The sequence below is a fragment of the Theobroma umbraticum genome, unplaced genomic scaffold (assembly GCF_002168275.2).
Source record: "Theobroma umbraticum cultivar Fairchild unplaced genomic scaffold, ASM216827v3 scaffold_50.0, whole genome shotgun sequence".
Taxonomy (NCBI): domain Eukaryota; kingdom Viridiplantae; phylum Streptophyta; class Magnoliopsida; order Malvales; family Malvaceae; genus Theobroma; species Theobroma umbraticum.
The window spans coordinates 6,095,871-6,114,045 of NW_018397261.1; the positions used below are offsets into that span (position 1 = coordinate 6,095,871).

General features: G+C 37.0%; 3 protein-coding genes across 3 annotated transcripts; 1 reads left to right on the forward strand and 2 right to left on the reverse strand.

Moving 5' to 3' along the window:
- On the forward strand, positions 1 to 4,202 carry LOC110417613 (serine hydroxymethyltransferase 7-like). The gene is made up of 4 exons (XM_021430053.2): positions 1 to 1,225; positions 1,817 to 2,222; positions 3,167 to 3,268; positions 3,367 to 4,202. Exons 1-4 carry the CDS (start codon positions 173 to 175, stop codon positions 3,588 to 3,590), a joined length of 1,785 nt encoding a protein of 594 aa, XP_021285728.1. The 5' UTR covers positions 1 to 172; the 3' UTR covers positions 3,591 to 4,202.
- Positions 4,203 to 7,954: 3,752 nt separating this feature from the next.
- On the reverse strand, positions 7,955 to 9,991 carry LOC110418060 (uncharacterized). Its single transcript, XM_021430676.2, has 2 exons — positions 9,354 to 9,991; positions 7,955 to 9,210 (listed from the first exon to the last, which is right to left on the reverse strand). Exons 1-2 carry the CDS (start codon positions 9,711 to 9,713, stop codon positions 8,617 to 8,619), a joined length of 954 nt encoding a protein of 317 aa, XP_021286351.1. The 5' UTR covers positions 9,714 to 9,991; the 3' UTR covers positions 7,955 to 8,616.
- Positions 9,992 to 11,093: 1,102 nt separating this feature from the next.
- On the reverse strand, positions 11,094 to 16,965 carry KT2/3 (potassium transport 2/3). Its single transcript, XM_021430674.2, has 11 exons — positions 16,492 to 16,965; positions 15,462 to 15,680; positions 14,511 to 14,669; positions 14,346 to 14,403; positions 13,662 to 13,979; positions 13,333 to 13,572; positions 12,919 to 13,236; positions 12,578 to 12,769; positions 12,279 to 12,354; positions 11,624 to 12,190; positions 11,094 to 11,546 (listed from the first exon to the last, which is right to left on the reverse strand). The coding sequence occupies exons 1-11, from the start codon at positions 16,725 to 16,727 to the stop codon at positions 11,413 to 11,415; spliced, it is 2,517 nt and encodes an 838-aa protein (XP_021286349.1). The 5' UTR covers positions 16,728 to 16,965; the 3' UTR covers positions 11,094 to 11,412.
- Between the last annotated feature and the right edge of the window lie 1,210 nt (positions 16,966 to 18,175).

Sequence of the window (18,175 nt, forward strand, 5' to 3'; positions counted from 1 at the left end):
ACAGGTCCAAGCTAAAAGGTGTTAGGTAAGAGTTAGGGTTTCATATAAGCAGAGAGAAATCAGAATTTGCACATGGATTCCAATTTAAACCACTGCTCCTGTTTCTGTTACTGATGCGCCATACCTTAATTCCTCCAATCAAAAATTTTTTCCTTTTTCTTTTATATGTTCCATGGATTTGTCGTCTCAATCTACTGACACTTCATCAACCCTCTCTTTGGGGCTAGTATCTCCATCGCCGCCGTCCAACCGTAGCCAGATCGTCGATGACTCCATTACTCTCCAGCTGGACACCCGGGACACCACACACCCAGTCCCAGCAGTCCCCCTCCAACTACTGGAACCGCAAACGGAGAACCATAACTCTCTCCAAAACGGGAACCTGAAAGAAAGCGAGAGTTACAACGAAGATGAAGAGAGTAAGGAAGTGGAAGAATTCCATATATTAGGGCATCCTATGTGTCTCAAAAGGCGGAGAGACAGCTGTTCGTCGTCGTCGTCGTCGTCGACGAAGCGAATGACGGTGGAGCCGGATCTTGAGACGAGGAAAGCAACCGTGAAATCATGGGGCAGCCAGCCACTCCACGTGGCGGATCCTGACGTGTTCGACATAATGGAACAGGAGAAAAAGCGGCAGTTCCTGGGAATTGAGTTGATTGCCTCTGAAAATTTCGTTTGCCGGGCCGTTATGGATGCTCTTGGAAGCCATTTAACCAACAAATACTCCGAAGGTATGCCAGGAGCAAGGTATTATGGCGGGAACCAGTACATTGATGAAATCGAAACCCTTTGTTGGAAACGTGCATTGGAAGCTTTTGGGCTTGATGCAGAGGGCTGGGGAGTCAATGTGCAGCCTTATTCATGTACCTCAGCCAATTTTGCGGTGTATACTGGGTTGCTGTTGCCTGGAGATAGGATCATGGGATTGGATACGCCGTCTGGAGGGAATACGAGTCACGGATATTATACTCCAAATGGGAGGAAGGTGTCTGGTGCATCAATATTTTTTGAGAGTTTGCCATATAAAGTGAATCCGCAAACTGGGTATATTGATTATGAGAAGTTGGAGGAAAGGGCACTTGATTTTAGGCCCAAGATATTGATTTGTGGTGGGAGTTCCTATCCGAGGGAATGGGATTATGCGAGGTTCAGACAAATTGCGGATAAGTGTGGTGCTGTTTTGCTGTGTGACATGGCTCAGATTAGTGGTCTTATTGCTGCTAAGGTGTGAAACTGTGAATTTCTACTATTTAGTAGGTGCTTTCCTTTATGTGGTTAGCTTTATGTGTTAGTGGCAGACACTTTTCACTGATGAATTTGATGATGGAGTTTAATTACATTGCTTGGCTCTATTCTAGACCAATACTAGATCCAGTATTCCACTTTACCTTTTGAGTTCAAATTTATTAGAAAATCCACTTACCGTGCTATTGTTTTCTTAAATCTCGTAAGGCTAGTCTTTTAGAGGATCTTAGGTGCAGTTTACTTCTTAAATATAAAAGGTGGTATCTAATGCAACTAATATTAATATAAGCAATTCTAGTTAGTGCAGACTACCTATTCAGACTGGTGTAGCTATTGTGGTGATATGGAACTTTATAGTTGGAGATACTATTCTAGTTTCAGTGCATTCATGAGTTTTTTAGTTTTCTCATTGGATTTATGTTAGAGATGGTTGAATAACTTCATTTTTGGACATGCCTATGAATTTATCTTCATTGGCTTGTTTCAGGCTATCAATTTTGAAAATTTTAAAACAGCTGTCGGCTTTATAGGAAACTAATCCTAAATAATATGCTGTTTGATACTTTTACAGGAAGCTGCGAACCCCTTTGACTACTGTGACATTGTTACCTCAACCACCCATAAAAGCCTCCGAGGTCCCAGAGGAGGTATAATTTTCTATAGGAAGGGTACAAAGCCAAGGAAAGGAGGGATGCTCCTAAGCCAAGGAGATGACAATGATCAATATGATTTTGAGGAAAAGATAAACTTTGCTGTTTTTCCATCTTTGCAAGGTGGACCGCATAATAATCATATCGCTGCTCTTGCCATAGCGTTGAAGCAAGTGGCTACACCAGAGTACAAGGCTTATATGCATCAAGTGAAGAAAAATGCTCAGGCTTTAGCATCTGCATTGTTAAGAAGAAAATGCAGGCTAATTACTGGAGGCACGGACAACCATTTGTTACTCTGGGATCTAAGACCTTTTGGGTTGACAGGTAGAACGCTTTGTTGGCAATCTCCTTCAAATTAAAATAATTGTTATATGATGTAAAGTTGAACCTACATGTGCTTTTGCATTTTTGTTTTTCATTTTATGTTGTTCTTGTTAATTTAAAGATCATTTTGACAGTTAGGACTTGACCTAATTTTGTATTTTTGATTGCTAATGTTGACTTTCTTGGTTTAATTAACTGGGGGATTGATTATTTATCATGTTTCTGGTAATTTGTGCTTGCAATAGATGTTGTAATGGCCTTTAAGAGATAATAAACTCCTGTGGCTAAGAAAATATGAGTATCGAATGGACCAACTATTTTGATTCCCTCTTTATATCTTTCCCTCTATTTTATGTATGTCTTTTTTTGGAGGCAGTAGGGGGGCTGTGTGCTGTTTTGTCCAGTGGCCCAAAGCAGAAAATATTGTTACTTTCAGTTGTTAAAAAAATAAACAAGTTTAGCTGGTGCTTTAGATGAGGAAATGGAAATAAATATTTTCTTGTTATGTGTGCAATTTGATTGAGAATAATTGGCTCCAAATTTTTACTTGACTTCAGTCAGTCAGGGGATGTATTTTATTGCCTACTTTTGTAGAAAATAAACAGACAACTCTTGCATGTGCTTGCGGAACTTCTCTATGATTTCATTTCTTCTGTTGATTGGGGATGGTTTAAATGCTATAATTGTTCAAGTTATAAAAAGAACTCAAGTTTCAAAGTTTAAGTGTCTAGAATAATGGATCTCATCTTCTCTTTGCTTCTCTTTCACATACACAGACATAGAATTTAGACATTTTTGTTTGTTCATGTATTTTATCTGTTGGGAGCATGCCTTTTGGCACCCGCCTGTATTTAGTTTTCTGTTAGCTGATAGAATTATTACATGTATCCCAACTCTCTTCTATGTCAGAGCATGCCTAATCTTCTAATGTTTTTTATTGCTAGGTAAAATTTATGAAAAGGTTTGTGAGATGTGTCATGTTACTCTGAATAAAATCGCTATTTTTGGTGATAATGGTGCCATTACTCCTGGAGGAGTAAGGATTGGTAAGTGTAGATCTCATTTAATTGAAGTTTGCAAGTTTCTAACCCTTGATGAGGGAGGTGTAGGCTATTATAATGACTTTTCATGTTGAATTCTGCAGGTACTCCTGCTATGACATCGAGAGGTTGCCTAGAGTCTGATTTCGAGACAATTGCTGACTTTCTCCTTAGAGCTGCACATATTGCCAGTATGATGCAGCGTGATCATGGGAAATTGCAGAAGGCCTCCTTGAAGAGTCTCCACAATAATAAGGATCTTTTGGAGCTCCGAACACAAGTTGAGACTTTTGCATCCCAGTTTGCAATGCCAGGTTATGACATTTGAATGAATTGTGGGGATGCCTTTTACCAAGGAGTCTCATTCTGCCTCCTAGACTAAAACCTGATATGACCCAATTTCAGATCCCCTGTGTGGTTTCTGAATTAGCAACCACAATTTTATCGGCTACAGTTTTCGCAGTTGCCACCCATCGTGAATTTGAATGCAATCTCAGCAGATGAATCCTTGTTGCTCCAAGGAGGAAGCAAAGGTTGTTTTCCTGTAACCAACACACCCCACCCCACCCCACTCCACTCCACCTCACTTGTGTCTTCTAAAATGTTGGCAGAATGGCTGTGAAAATGGGTTTTGCGTGGTATGATTGCAACAATTTTGCAGTCAGACGCTCGCGTTTGGAAACATATTTCCCCTCATTGCAATTCTCCTAGTTGTTTGCAGATTTGTTGAATTTTGATTATAAGAAATTAAACCCTGAATTCTTTTCTTTTCTTTTCTTTTCATTGTTTGATACAATGAATCCAGTATAAGATCAACAATTCGTTGATCTACCTTTGCAAATGTATCACCAAAATGTCATCATGTAAAGCAGCTTATCAGCTCTTTGATTATTTTAATGGTTAAGTAATTAAGGGAAAACTGAAAATTCATATTTTTAAATTGTTTCTTCATGTTTTATTAGTAGCCAGCTATGATAGGCAATATGGAGAAAGGGTATCAACAAGGCACGGTGTCTAAGAAAGCTGATCTGGCTTCCAAATGAAAGGTTTCTTAACCTCAGTTACACTATCTAATGCTAAGTTTTATGGTAGAGGTACCTATCTATAAATTCCTTCTCATAATCAAAAGGCCTGCTGATGTACTGACATGAAATGCAATTTTCCATCAGAACTCAGAACAAGTACTGGATTCGTGATCTAGGGAGTAGTAGGGGTTTCAATGCTTCATCTTTCATGCCATGTATTCACGTGAAGAAACATAATTTTGTTTGCAACAAGAACAGCCATTGATTGAACAGAATATGCTGAAATTCTAAAATAATGGCGAACCAGAAGTTCATTGCATTGACAATTCTCTTCCCTTCTTAATATAAAATCCTTCGGCCGCCTTCTTTTCTTTTTCTTTTGCTATGCTCCGGCTGATTTCATGGACCGTGACTTTGAATGAAACAGTAGTGGGTTATATAAACAACTTTTATTTTATGTTGGTTGTCAATGTTGTGCGGCTGATAGCCTAATACTACGCTTTTTAGCTATAAAACTTTGTATGAACTCCTAAAACCCATATTGTATATTTAAACATAATTCCGAATCCACACTTTGTTTTGCTTCAACTGTTTCAGTTTCAACATTGCACTAAAAAAGGCCTATCATAGGCACAGAGATTCTAGTTCAACAAGTTACAAATTCCAATATCTAGTCGGGGATACTTTTCCAACTAGATGTCTTGTTCCCATTGGGTTTCAATGGAACAAAATCCTCAAGATATCATGCCAGAAAAAAGAAAAAAGATGTGGACTGTCGACTTCACTTGTTCATGATTCATATGAAAACAAAAGTGGGTCAAAAGACTCCAAGTGTGGTTAAGAGTGACAAGGTGTTTCTAATTAAAGCTCTGGACTTGGCCATTAAGCCCTTGTTTCAACACATTACTCATTTTGTGCAAATTTTCATTGTTTCCAACATTCATTGTTCACTAGGTGGTAGGCAGCACGCAGCTTAATAATGTTGATGTTTTTCTTCTTTTGTGGGAAAAATATTCAAACCTCTCATCTATTCCCATTTTGTGGATGGTTTATTTCCTTTAGTTTTTTAATCCAATGATTTTTTTCAAGGCAGGCCAGGATTTTAAAAGTAGGTAAAAAGGCCAATTGCTATTTGTTTAAATCGAGACGTACTATGGTGGAATTGACCCCAAGAGGCGATAGTGCATGCACTTGACATTCTTCATTGATTCTTTTTCTTTTTTTTTTTGGTTATATCTATGATATTATGTGACTGTAAGTTGAAAAATATGAAAAAAAAAAAAATATTGGGAAAACAAGAATCTTAATGAAGTTTTATTTTGGTGAATGCTTACGTGAATTTATGTACTATTCCATTACGTGGGGATGCTATGATCTATGGAGTAGGTTGTACCATTTGATGAAGATGTGGATTCAATTAAAAAAAATGTTTTTGAAAGTTTATATAAGTTCAAAAATGAAATTTCATGTAATCTTATGAGGAACTGCCTAAGTGCCACTATAATTTGCTTCCATTAGATATTTTGACAAATTGGTTCTAATTATCTTTTAAATGCATCAACAATTGAAAATTATAGTCTCTCCCCAAAATATAAAGTCTCTACTTAATCTCTGAAAATGAAAAGATCAATTATCTATGATACCATATAGGAATTTCCTTCTTCTTTTTCTTTTTCCTTCAAGAATATTTTGTATAGAATTGATTACTTTTGTCATGATTACAATAAAAGATAAAATAAAATTTAAATTTATAAATAAAAATTTTATTTCACTTAATAAATAAATAAATAAATATATTCTTTAAATTGAAAGTATGACTCGTAATAAATGGAATCAGAATTTATTTAATTTTTTATTAATATAAAATCTCGAGATATCGAGATCAAATAAGATCTGCGTTAAAATAAATCTTTTTTTTATGAAAGAATTAATATAATGAGAATATTGTATAATTGAGTGAGTTAAAATGTCATGAATCTTAATATGAATAAAAAATAAGATGAGTCTAAACAGATCTTTTGAGGTAAAAATTGAAACTTCTTGACACTTTACTTTCCAATTAAAGTTTCAACATACAAAGTACATAAGCATCATCCTTTCCCTTATCTATTCTCTCAAAAATTCATGTCAATCTTATCAATTCAATCCATGTTGAGGATGGTTTCGTTATATTGAATGCAAAACAGAAGAAATCACTTTCATAGATGCCCTCTCTTAGATAATTTCAAGGAAAGGGAGTGAAAAGAGAACGAAAAGAAGGAAAGGGAACCAAGAGAGGAGGAAGGAAGTGAGGAATCAAAAGCAAACGGGGAGAAGGGTAGAAAAGGATTGAGTTGAGACAGGAAACTTTGAGGGAACTTTCATCATCAGCAACCTCAACAACACAATTGCTTTCAACACAAACGAAACACGAATCAGACAAAAGCAGCCGTGAGAAAGAAAACTGCCCTTTTGAAAGGAGAAAGAAAGAAAGAAAAGGAAAAGAAAAGAAAAGGAAAGAAAAGAAGGAACTTAGGAATCTCTCTCTCTCTCTCTCTCTCTTTCCTGTTGTCCTTTCCCTCCCCCAACTTTTTCCATCATTGTTTCACAACCGAAATGATTAGTCATTTACTATCACAACTCTGGAGAATCTCTTATGGAAATTGCAAAAGATATGTTTGAAGAAACATTTCCACATTTTATGAGGACACTGTTTTTCTTGCTTTGGGCAAGAAAATCAGCCAAAATAGCAGTATTGGAGGATTCCTTTTCCCACTATAAAGTGCCACCAAAATCCAACTGTTTGCCTTGCCTATATCGGCCACCAAGGAATATTTATTTTGATGTTCATATTTATAATAATGTTACTTTGTATTAAGTTTAATCAAATCTTTATACAGAAATGCATCAGACCATAGAGTTTAACTTATTGTAAAAAGTGATGGGTAGAGTCTCTTTCAAAGTTCCTTGAATTATAATTAAATGTTTGTAGCATGCATTATATTTTTGTTAATAAATATTTGAAAAGAAGTATTTTTCTGTTCAAGTAACTAGAGTATTAAACCAAATCAAATGTTAAATGTGCTGCATAATTAGTTGAAGGTTTAGATGTCTGACCCACATATATATATATATAAACAAAAAAGTCCAGTCCTTTCAAACATTAGTGAAAATGAGTCATTGTCTCATTAGTTTTTCAGAGTGTCTTGTTGGCGGGTAGCACAAAATCCCTTTTTAGGTATAATCTTTCTTTTTTAAGTTTGACATGAGAAGGATCTTTTGTTTTGATGAGAAATATCCAAATTTCCTTTGCATGGGAGCTGTTCCTATGTTAATTGTTCGTTCTCCTGTATGGGATTTTTTTGTTCTAGGAATGCTCAAAATCATTTCCCCATTAGTTTTCTTAATTGCAATTGCAGCACATTTTCAATGATAGACATGCAATTAAATCTTCAAATTTGTACTACAAATTAAACTGGAACACAAGGTGAAAATTCCTTCATGATTGCCAAAAATTTACCTATGTTCCAACAAATGGAAAAAGACAACTTAGTGAGGACATGAGTTGACAATTGCTACTGTTAATGAAAAGTGGCAAAAGCATTGAGCATTTTAGCTTGATTTGCTTCTAATTTTTGATCTTTTTGTTTTTTTTCATCAAACAAATAAAGAAGAATAGCAGTAGAAATTCTTTCATCAGAAGGATAAAAGGGGGCAAACAAGAAGCATAATTTTCTTGATTTGCCTCAAGTTTTTGGATAAGAAGATTGCTCATCAACTTCATGAACATATCTCTGTACATTTGAATACAAGATCCGATTCTAGTTTTTGGACAAGCATGAACTCAAGGAGCATCATTTCCTTTTCCTCCTGAATAACATTTTTTTTTTTAAACTATTAACAGGAGAAGAATCTGCCCTCTGGCTCTGGATTGGAAGATCTTGCTTTCTGTAGAAGCTAATGGCTGTCTTATATATTCTTCTTTGTTTTTTCGTATCTTGAGATAGTAATGTTGCTTTTCTTCGAAGCAAGAATCATATTCTCCTTCCCTTAAGCCATTTCCATTTTTCTGGGTTTTCCTTAGAAAAAAGTTTGCTTCTTCCCTCTCAACTTCCAGACTGTTGCAGCTGCAAACACTTGACTCCCAACATTTTAACAATAAGTTGAAACTTAAAAACATGTTAAAAGGGCCAAAAGAGAAATAAACAAGGGAAACATAAACCAAGAAACTGAGTGACATGATGCCACTTTAACAACTGATACTTTCACATCCTTTCACCTTTTTTTTGGAGTTTTTTTTTTTTCACTTCTCTCTCTAACTATAGCTGCACATGTCCAAACTTTATCTACCTACCTATGAGTGCACATGTCCAAAAGCTTTTTCCTTCCTTCAACTATTTCATCAAAGAAGTCATCAATCTGTCCAATTATAGTCTCCACCCCACATCGCAACAACCCAAAGCAACTCTTCAAGTTGTTAATCTTGTCTTGGATCTCACCTTCTGATCCATACTTCACAATTCTCTCCAATTCCCCTCTTACCTCTTCCACGGCAATCCTGGCTTCCCTGAATTCGTAAAGCATAATTCCTGGCTGCCCACCAATTTGTTCCATTTCATTAGATACCCTTTGATGCAGTCTTGCAATTGAAACCATGAAAGCTGAGCCAAATATCACATTCCCCTCATGCTCTCTATTGACAAAGCTCAATTCAGGGCAATAATATACTAGCCCGCTAAGCAATATCATTAAAAGTAAGGAACTAACATTCCTCATTGCATAAAGAACACCTCGAAAACCATTGAAACCATTCAACTTTGATTCTACAGGAACATTCTCATCAAATCTTAGTGCCACTTGTCTTGCTCTTGTTACCATCAGATTTCTGTTTTCCTCTTCCAACCCTACAATTTCCCTTTGGCAGCCAATGATTGCCCGTATAGCCTACAGCAAGAATAGACGATCATAAAATAACTTCATTGACATTAGCTAATATAAACAAGGAAGAAAACCCTAGATGGAACGCTTCTATTTGGACAATTTTTGGTGTTTAACAATATGTTTTGGTCATGTTTTTCTGCACTGACCTGGCGAGAAAACTGTGGGTTGAAGTGCGGATGATGATCGAGTGAGGAAGCAATACTGCCACCAGAAGAATAATAACTTTCCATCCCGGAGATGCCAGATTTGAGTACAACACAGGCTTCCCAGAGCCTGGAGCTTTCGTCCATGTATTCATCAAGCCATTTTTCTCCTACAGGAAGGTGAAGCCTTTGAACCAAAACGGTCAATTGGGAATGGAAGGATCGGAGTGAAGAGAGGACTTTTTGGAGGAATTGGATTGACATGAAGTTACAAGAAAGGAAGGAGCAATCAAGTTCTTCAAGTCCTCGGGTGAGCAAGTTGTAGAAGCCAAAGACAGAAGAAGTGGTGCATGAAGGATCCATAATAGAAGGTGAGAAAAAAAAATTAAAAACAATAAGAAGATGGTATGGTGGGAGAAAAATTTGATGGAGATTGACAGATATTTATATTGGAAGATGAAGAAAAAGGCGTAGAAGTGATCAATAGCTAGCTTAATAGCTCGGGTTTCTATGGTGAAAAGGATTGTTGGGTGCAATTATGTATGTTTCCTATAGAGTGGAGGCGATGATTGGGAATCTGTTGGCTTCATTTTTCTAAATTTAAGAGAGAGCCAAAAGGAAAAAAAAAAGCACAAAAATGATGAAACATGAAAATTCATTATAAATATACTTACAGTACTCTCCCCAGAGGGAGGTTCAGTACAATTAATACTACATGGACATGTTGAAAGTAAATCAATCAAAACAATCTTGCAGCTCTTTATTCTATGATATGTTAGATTTTGTTCCGTGGGCTGTAAAAGTTTGACTACTTTGACTGAGATTCTCCTTCTCATTCTTCCATTTTAATTTGGTTCTCCTTTTGAATTGAGTGCCCTTTGGCTCCTTTACCTTTTTCCCCCAACTTCTCCAACTACTCCTTTTCCCCATCTACTTAGCTTCGAGCTGTTGGGCTCTGTATTCCTCCAAGGGAATGCTCCTTATCTTGGCCAGTTTTTATTCAAGTGGGAGTAGGGATGATGGGGTTTCTTTGCATGGGAGAGATTAATTAATTTATGTTTTTACACTTTACAATGTGGATTCTTTTTCTCTTCCAAGAACCGACATTCTATTTTAGGCATCAAATTTAAGATTTATCTGTTTAACTTTTAAAAGGAATATGATTATGTTTCAACATGTATATATATATATATGCTACCGACTGATTCTTTACAGTGGTATTTCTTAAGGGTTGTGCCCTTGGGAATGGGCCATGGCACGATAACAATGAAATTCCTGAAATCGCCCAACAGATATAAACTAAACTCTTGTTGACAGTATTACCAAGGAAAAGAAGAATAAAACAAAGCAACCGCGGTTTCACATCATATAGAGAGCATTCATTCATCTGGAACCTCATCAGGGAAAACTCTCGTTAGTTGGAATAGACCAAAGCAATGAAAGGACAACACTCCCGAGAGTGAATTGCATGATATATTCGGTGGTTCAATAACGTGTTGTAACATCAACTTGAAGAGATTACAAAATTTGGGGCCCAACCCTTATGAAAACAATCTACTTTCTGATACGTACGGGAATTCTTCTTGTTTGCGCCTTGTAAGATACGTCCAAGACCCACGGCTTCCTCAACTTCAAACACATTCATTAGCTAAACAAAATGATGATCAGCCACGATGTTACGGAATCGATTTGATTAATTTAGCATATTTTTTTTGGTCTTATTGCAATCTTGCATTGAGCATGTTCAACTAAAGATCATCATCACTTTGAATCAAGTGATCATTTAATTTCTCAAGCTTATGAAAATTACTTGAAGTACGATTCACCCTTTGGATACGTACACAAAAAGCATCCAAAGAGAAAAATGAGAGGCAAGTTAAGGGCTCTAACCGTTAGCAGTTTCAACCTGATGGCCCGGAAGGAAAAACAATAAACCAAGGGAAGAAAAACATTTCCCTGATTATGTGAGGCTAGTAATGTACAAATTGTATAAGGTTGTGCTTTCCTTGTGGAACGCATACTGCTGAAGAAGAGTTGATCTGTCTGATCCGATTAAGTTTGATTACATAGGGTAATTTATTGGTTCTTCAACAATGAAAAGCTTATCGTTATCTCTGATCACTTCAATGGAATCAATTTCAGCCCCTGCTTCATCTGTTACAATCGCATTCCTTGGATCAATCCCAAACTTTTCACCTGTTACAAATGATTGAGTTACTTGCTGTATAATAAAAATGATATATAGATATAAGTTGTTTGAGCTTGGTACAAACCTGCAAAGTTCTTGAGCTCATCAAGAGAATCTGGCAACCTAATTAGCTTCCCAGGCTCCATACAACAAGATTCTTTTCTCATTAGAGGATGACCTCTATAAATGCTCACCCTTAGGGGGTCTAGTCCTCTGCATTTGCCTAATATGCCTACATCATCCCTTTCAAGCTTCTTCAGTAGTTCTTCACCAGACGTGGTATCAGTTACTGTAATTCGATGGCCAATCTCTCGCTTCTTCAGCATTTCATTCAAAGCTATGGAAGAAAATTCATATGTATTTGCATTAATGACATCTGCTCCATTCATTACAAGTAGATTAACCATGTCTTCATGTTTCTCTCTCATGGCAATTTGTAACGCTGTTAATCCATGGCGATCCTTTGCATCCACACTTAATCCGTGTTTCAGTAGTTCTTGCATCACGGTCAGATCATTTCTTTTTGCAGCAGTGCACAAGAGATCACCAGCAGTGAACGGGTCAGAAATGGTGGCAAAATGGTATAGGACCGTAAAGATAGAATGGTGCTTTGAGGATATAGCATCCCATAATGCAGTGTTACCATTCATATCTGCCACGTATGGTAAAAGAAGATATAATCTTAAGAATTTGATTTATCCTGAGATGAATTTAATTAAGGCATGAACATCTTATTTTACCTCGTACATGTACATTGCAAGCATGCTTAAGGAGTACCAGTACAGATTCTTCATGCCCTTTTGATGCTGCTATGTGCTGAGGAATCACACAAGATAGGAGCAATTACTAATTATAGATGGTTTCTGTTAGTTGAATTTATTCTGATCGTACCAGTTTATAAAGAAAACTAATCAGTGCTGAAGCCTTCGAGTCTGAGCTCAAGGTCCTAAGTAGAGAGCTAGGCAAGACTAACTATTGTAATTGCTAATTCATGAACATTCATCTGAGGTACATGACTGGACTGATAATAGAAACTTACCAATGGGGTTCTCCCTTCAGAATCTCCTATGTCAGGGTCCAATCTTGCCTTCAGAAGCTCATCGAGAAAAGCAGCATTGCCTGCATCGGCCACAGTTAGCAAACTAATAGCAATGTTTTTGGGATCACCATCTTCTTCTCCACCCTCCATTACTAAATCTCCGATTTTATGATCCTCAAGCCTTTTGTTTTGCTGCAACACATTACATGTTCAACTTTGAGTCCTCTGAATAACTAGATTTTAGTTAGTAACCAGAGAAAGAATTCTCAGACAAAACAGATAGCATTTTAAAGAAATCAACAAGAGAGGAATAAACTCTTGAAACTAGCGAATCAACTGACCTGAAGGAAGTTTTTAAGGATAGCAAGGTTATCTTCTTGTTTGGTCTGCATTGCTGCAATCAGATCTGTGGTTTTGAGCCTCAAGAGTTGGGAAAGTGTCTTTGTTCTAAATGTAAATCTTTGCGGTCTGCAACAAAGTGCACCAATTTCTCCAAAGATGTCCTCAGAACGCAGAGTTCCAACAGCCGTCTCTTTCTTCATCTCATAGTCAATGATTTCCACTTCTCCGGACACAATGATGTAAACATCATCTGGCGCTTCATTCTGCATGATCACATCCTCTCTCGGTGGTAAATATTCAGCTTTCATCTTTGCAACCTGATTATTTCGAGACATTCCTGAAGGTCAAATTTTCTTGTGCTATAACTAATGTTCAGTACAAATTTGATCAGGAGCAAAAGGTAGTACGCCTACCAGGTGCAGCAGAATTTCCCTTGATATACCATCGAAAAGATATACTTTCTTCACTGTTGGTAAGAACAAATGCTGGCAGATGCCTGTATAAATGGATTTTGGTAATTGTTCAATGAGTTGCTGCTGGTTCAAGCTCTCAGCCTTAAACCTCAAACACATATAGGCCAATATCTGCTCTTTCAACCTAGGAGGCAACCGGTTTCTAGAGACAAAATTTGATGCTGCTTCAATACTATTCCTCTGCACCATCAGCCAGAAATTCCATGAAACTCAGTATATAGCCTAATTGAATGGACATAATTAAATAGGCAACAGACGGGAGTACATACAAATTCCATGGTGCGACGAGTTCCTTCAACCACTAAATTTGTCATGTTACCGATTATATAAGCAGTTAAGCCAAGGTTGAAGAGCATGTAGAGAATTATAAAGATCATTTCCACAGTGTTCACGGCATGGAGGTCACCATAACCAACTGTGGTCATAGTGGTGATGGACCAATATAAAGCTGAGATATATCTGATCCAAAGGCTTGTCTCCCTGAAATTTGGATTCACTGACCCCAGCCACGTCCTTCCCTGGTGCGGATATCGGTCAGCTAGCAGGTAGTAAAGGCATCCAGCACAATGCACTAGAAATAATGTCACCTGCATCCCAAAAAAATTCAAGTCAATATAAATTTGATCATTATATTGGTGAATTCTGAGTGTTTTATATGAAACAATTCTCATATTTTCAACCATGGAGCCATACTTTACCGGTTGGTGGGCTTAAACACATACAAAGATGGGCCTACAAGACAGGCCTCAGGCTGATTCACCAGCCTGTTTCCATAAATTTTAAGTATAGTTTTATTTCGTGATTTTATCAATCGCCAAATTTGCTCGTGGCCTAGACGGGCACTGGCTTGAAAGTCACAACTGTGTCCATTAGATTAAAAGTTAACAGAAACTCTTATTAGGGTTATGTTTTTTGCTTTCCCAAAAGGAAAAATGGTTGCAAATTTTACTCACAGCTAGAAGCCTAGCACATCGGATCCAGAAATAGCTGAATCTGATGTCCTTCTCCAGCCTACAAGTAAAGATAGAAAAACGTAAGATTTAAGTAAGGGGTGACAAAAATTTTTTTTGATCAGAACCTGATTTAAAAAACCAGGGAATAAATGAAGCAATATTAACCTGGTGAAAAACTGCTTGACTCGCCTGAGACGCCAAAATCTGAGCAATCCTAAAAGGAAATAAGAGATGCCCACTTTGCTTTTGCCAGTGAACAAGTAGCCTAGTGCCTCAAATGGGATAGTTGATGCCAAATCCATTAAGAACCATGTCGACAGGTACCTATCCCCACCAAAGACCATACCATCAATTTTCTTTATTCGCAGAACCTATAATTCTCAATTACCCATTTGGATGAGTCGCTTTAATTATGGGAATCATCCTAATCCAAGTGAAATTATGTGCTCAGAAATGGGTTTTGGGAGCGGGGCCGGCAGACAGCAAACACTATAATCCCCACTATGCAAAAAATATTTGTAAACTACGCAAAATTTAGTTTGACTGAATAGGGTAGCTGGCAAGATTCTACACTTTGTACAGTTGAAGTTGGAGCAATGATGACTAGATGGGACTTTGCAGCAAATCAGATTCTTGAAGCCCACCAACAATCTCGATTGACCCAATTTCTGTTTTATTGAAAGAAATATTATGATAATATGGCAAAAAGTAGATTTCCTTTAATTATTGAAATAATTATGTGTCCTTCTGGTTCCCTGTCCCAAAGCAGAACTAGAAATTGGAAGAGCATTTTCGTTGCTTTTGTGGAGGGTTATCAGTTTGAAGAGCAGTACTACCATAAGAACGTGGTTGCGGGTCCAGCAAGTTGCATATGATAAGAGACAAAGCAATATGTGTGAACCTGTCATGGGATTATATTTCTCCTTCCATTTCATTACCAATTTAGAAACCTACTCTTGCAGATTATACATGTCATAACCAGACCATCTTTCTTCCATTTTTTATATGTTTTCGAATGAACTAGAATGTTTCTGGTTGACTGATTAAGCATCAAGTCCGAACTGATCTCCTCCTTTCATGACTGTACATTTAATTGAGAATTTTGAGTTAACTAACCTCACAGCAATCTTTTGGGAGTCCTGGACAAGCAGCTGGGTTCTTGAATCAATGTAGGCAACAAAAAATGTCAAGACAATATCAACTGCGAAGAATAGGTCCACAACGTTGTCGGCAATGTAGAGTTTCCTTGGAGGAGAGGAACTAAAAAAGGAAACTTCAAAGGGGTAAACCCATGCAGAATAAAATACTAACAACACCATAAATGTTTCCCAGCACCTGCATTGCATACGTCAAAGCACTAATTAATTTACTTGAATTTGCTTGCAAAAAGCAAGGTTGCAATTATTGTACTAGTGTTAGCTAAGGTCTCCGCACACATCCACGTTTTTCACTTTTGACCCTTTTCCACTCCTTTTTCCTTCTTTCGGGTTTAGCTTTCCGTAAAAGCTAGTGCTTCAAAACTAAAAGTCCAGCATACCGTACTCTTTCCTTTTTTGCTGAGAATAGTTGATTTGGGGTTGGTGAGATGCCAAAAGTGATTAAGAAGTAAGATCAGCTGCTACCCATTTGGTTAAGTATAATCAAGAAATGGGGCACGCAGGTAATAATATAAGACAGGAAATTCAAGGAATTTGGAGAAAGTTTAACTCTAGAAATAGATCAAACTACACAAAATCCGAGTTTTGAGGTAATTTTGAAGTCTCAAGCTTATTTCTGTTTTTACGAGAACTAGGCATCAAGTCAACTCACATCCGAACTAAGTCAAAGTATCTGTCAAACCCATATCGACTCAAACAAAGAAAAAGCTGAGAAAATTTATGCTACAGGTATTGCTAGGGTAATCTCCACTAAGTTAGGTAAATGCTTTAACCATCTATCTCACGTGCACCTTTTTGAATTTTTTTGTGTGTGTGCAGGTAAATTTGCTGATCTAACTGAACATGACTATGTGCATGCGGGCATGCATTTATGTAACAAAGTTGTAGAACATAAGCTTGCTTTTCATGTACCAACAAATCGTATTCTTCACATAAGAAATTATCTTTATTTGACAAAATAATTCATCTCAAGCAATCAGCTGTATTACCTGTATCTTGAATCCATAGGAGAGATGATCCATCCTTTGGACTTTATTTGATTCTGGTTATAGCTTGAAACACCCAAAGGAGGAATTATAAGCTTTGACAAGCTACTCAAACTGAGAGCTGTGTCTTCATCTGATTCAGAGTGTGGAGTTTCAGCCTTGCCCGGCTCGTTTTGCTGCTGAACCCTCTTCATGCTAGATGTAAACTTAAAAGCTTCTGGAGTAAATTTCATTTCCATTTCTACAGACACTTCTACGGTGGGGTTTTAAAGATCAGCTAAATTACTAAAGAGAGAACGACAGTGAAAGAGAGTTCCTCTTGGATTAAATGGAAGCAGAGAAGCCGGGAGGGAAAGGCCAGGCCAAAAAGGAGAGAACGAGATGAGAGTTGATATTATTGTGGGTGTGGGAGAGTGGTTGGTGGTCCTCATAAACAATAGCAGAAGAAGTGACCCTCTGAAGTGAAATGAGGCCTCTAGGGAAAACCGGCTTTATGGCTAATGGAAACCACCTGCATTGATTGATGTATATGTTGCGATAAGATACCAAATGGAATTGGTGGCTTGTGCAATATTTGGCTTAATCTGCACGTGTAAGGACCGCAACAAAGCCATTTTCTTCCTCTCTCTCTCTCTCTCTGTGATACATATAATTCCAACATTATAATCATACCATAATGTTACCAATATTACCACACTTTTGTTGCGCTGAATCATCATAGACATGTATGCCAAGCTTTGGAAGAGTTTCCACCTCGATGCACTGCCTGCATCAAACAATCCCATAATTTGGCCTTATAGCTAGTTCCTCTGTTCAATGAAAATGAATCAACCCACTAGCGTCAATGATAAAATAATGCGTCCTTCGATTCCATCCATTGGTCGCCTTCATGCTCACACCCATTTAGCTTTATCTTGACATTACGTACCCCACAATGACTGTAATTTAGACTTTAATGGTTTGGCTAATTGCAATTATTAATTAACAGTAGTGGAACTAAGTGTTTAAATGGCCCCCTATTTGTTACTTTCAGTTGTTCACACCAATGCAATGATGTTAATGCTTCGGAGTGATTCCTAATACAACTTGCTTTGATGGAAAAGGCCAGATTAATGTGATTGAAAATTAGTTACTTCTTCCTCATTGCTAGGAATGAATAAATTAAGTTAATTGAATTTGCCTTGCTGTCACACTATTTTTCTCCCTCTTTTCTTTGGTGAGGCAGAAAAATAGATCATTGATAGTGAAATATATTTGTTTATTTTCCCTAATTTTTGGAGCAACCTCTAGCAGTTGAAGAACCCAATGAATTCTTTCCCTAGTCCAATCTATGGTATACTGACACAGTGGTTGGTAGTTGCAATTATTATTGCTTTATATATAAATAGTTATATAGGAAAAAATTATTTAATGTCGCATAGGAAATTAAAGATATTTGTATTATTTTTGCTGAAGGTATTGATTTGGATGTGTAATTAAAGTCCAAATCTACTGGTGATTTTAGAGAAAGAAAATATTAGAGGACAAATAGGTAGGTGTGAAGGACATTATTTGCTAATGGATAATTCACACACTCTTAATCATTCATAAGAAAAAAGAAAATAAAATCTTCATATCAATTTTGTTTTTTTTCTAATAAACGGTTTTGAATTTGATTTTAGTAGTCGTTTCATGTCTTGGAGTGTCC

Bases quoted from the DNA above. Each gene is read 5' to 3' on its own strand.
- LOC110417613 (XM_021430053.2), top strand. From the start codon at position 173: ATGGATTTGTCGTCTCAATCTACTGACACTTCATCAACCCTCTCTTTG. The intron at 1,226-1,816 runs GTGTGAAACTGT...ATACTTTTACAG, and splicing joins GTGGTCTTATTGCTGCTAAG to GAAGCTGCGAACCCCTTTGA. The intron at 3,269-3,366 runs GTAAGTGTAGAT...TGAATTCTGCAG, and splicing joins TCCTGGAGGAGTAAGGATTG to GTACTCCTGCTATGACATCG.
- LOC110418060 (XM_021430676.2), bottom strand. From the start codon at position 9,713: ATGGATCCTTCATGCACCACTTCTTCTGTCTTTGGCTTCTACAACTTG. The intron at 9,211-9,353 runs GTCAGTGCAGAA...TTCTTGCTGTAG, and splicing joins ACCCACAGTTTTCTCGCCAG to GCTATACGGGCAATCATTGG.
- KT2/3 (XM_021430674.2), bottom strand. From the start codon at position 16,727: ATGGAAATGAAATTTACTCCAGAAGCTTTTAAGTTTACATCTAGCATG. The intron at 15,681-16,491 runs GTAATACAGCTG...TATGCAATGCAG, and splicing joins CCTATGGATTCAAGATACAG to GTGCTGGGAAACATTTATGG. The intron at 13,573-13,661 runs GTATGTACTCCC...CTGATGGTGCAG, and splicing joins CTCGTCGCACCATGGAATTT to AGGAATAGTATTGAAGCAGC.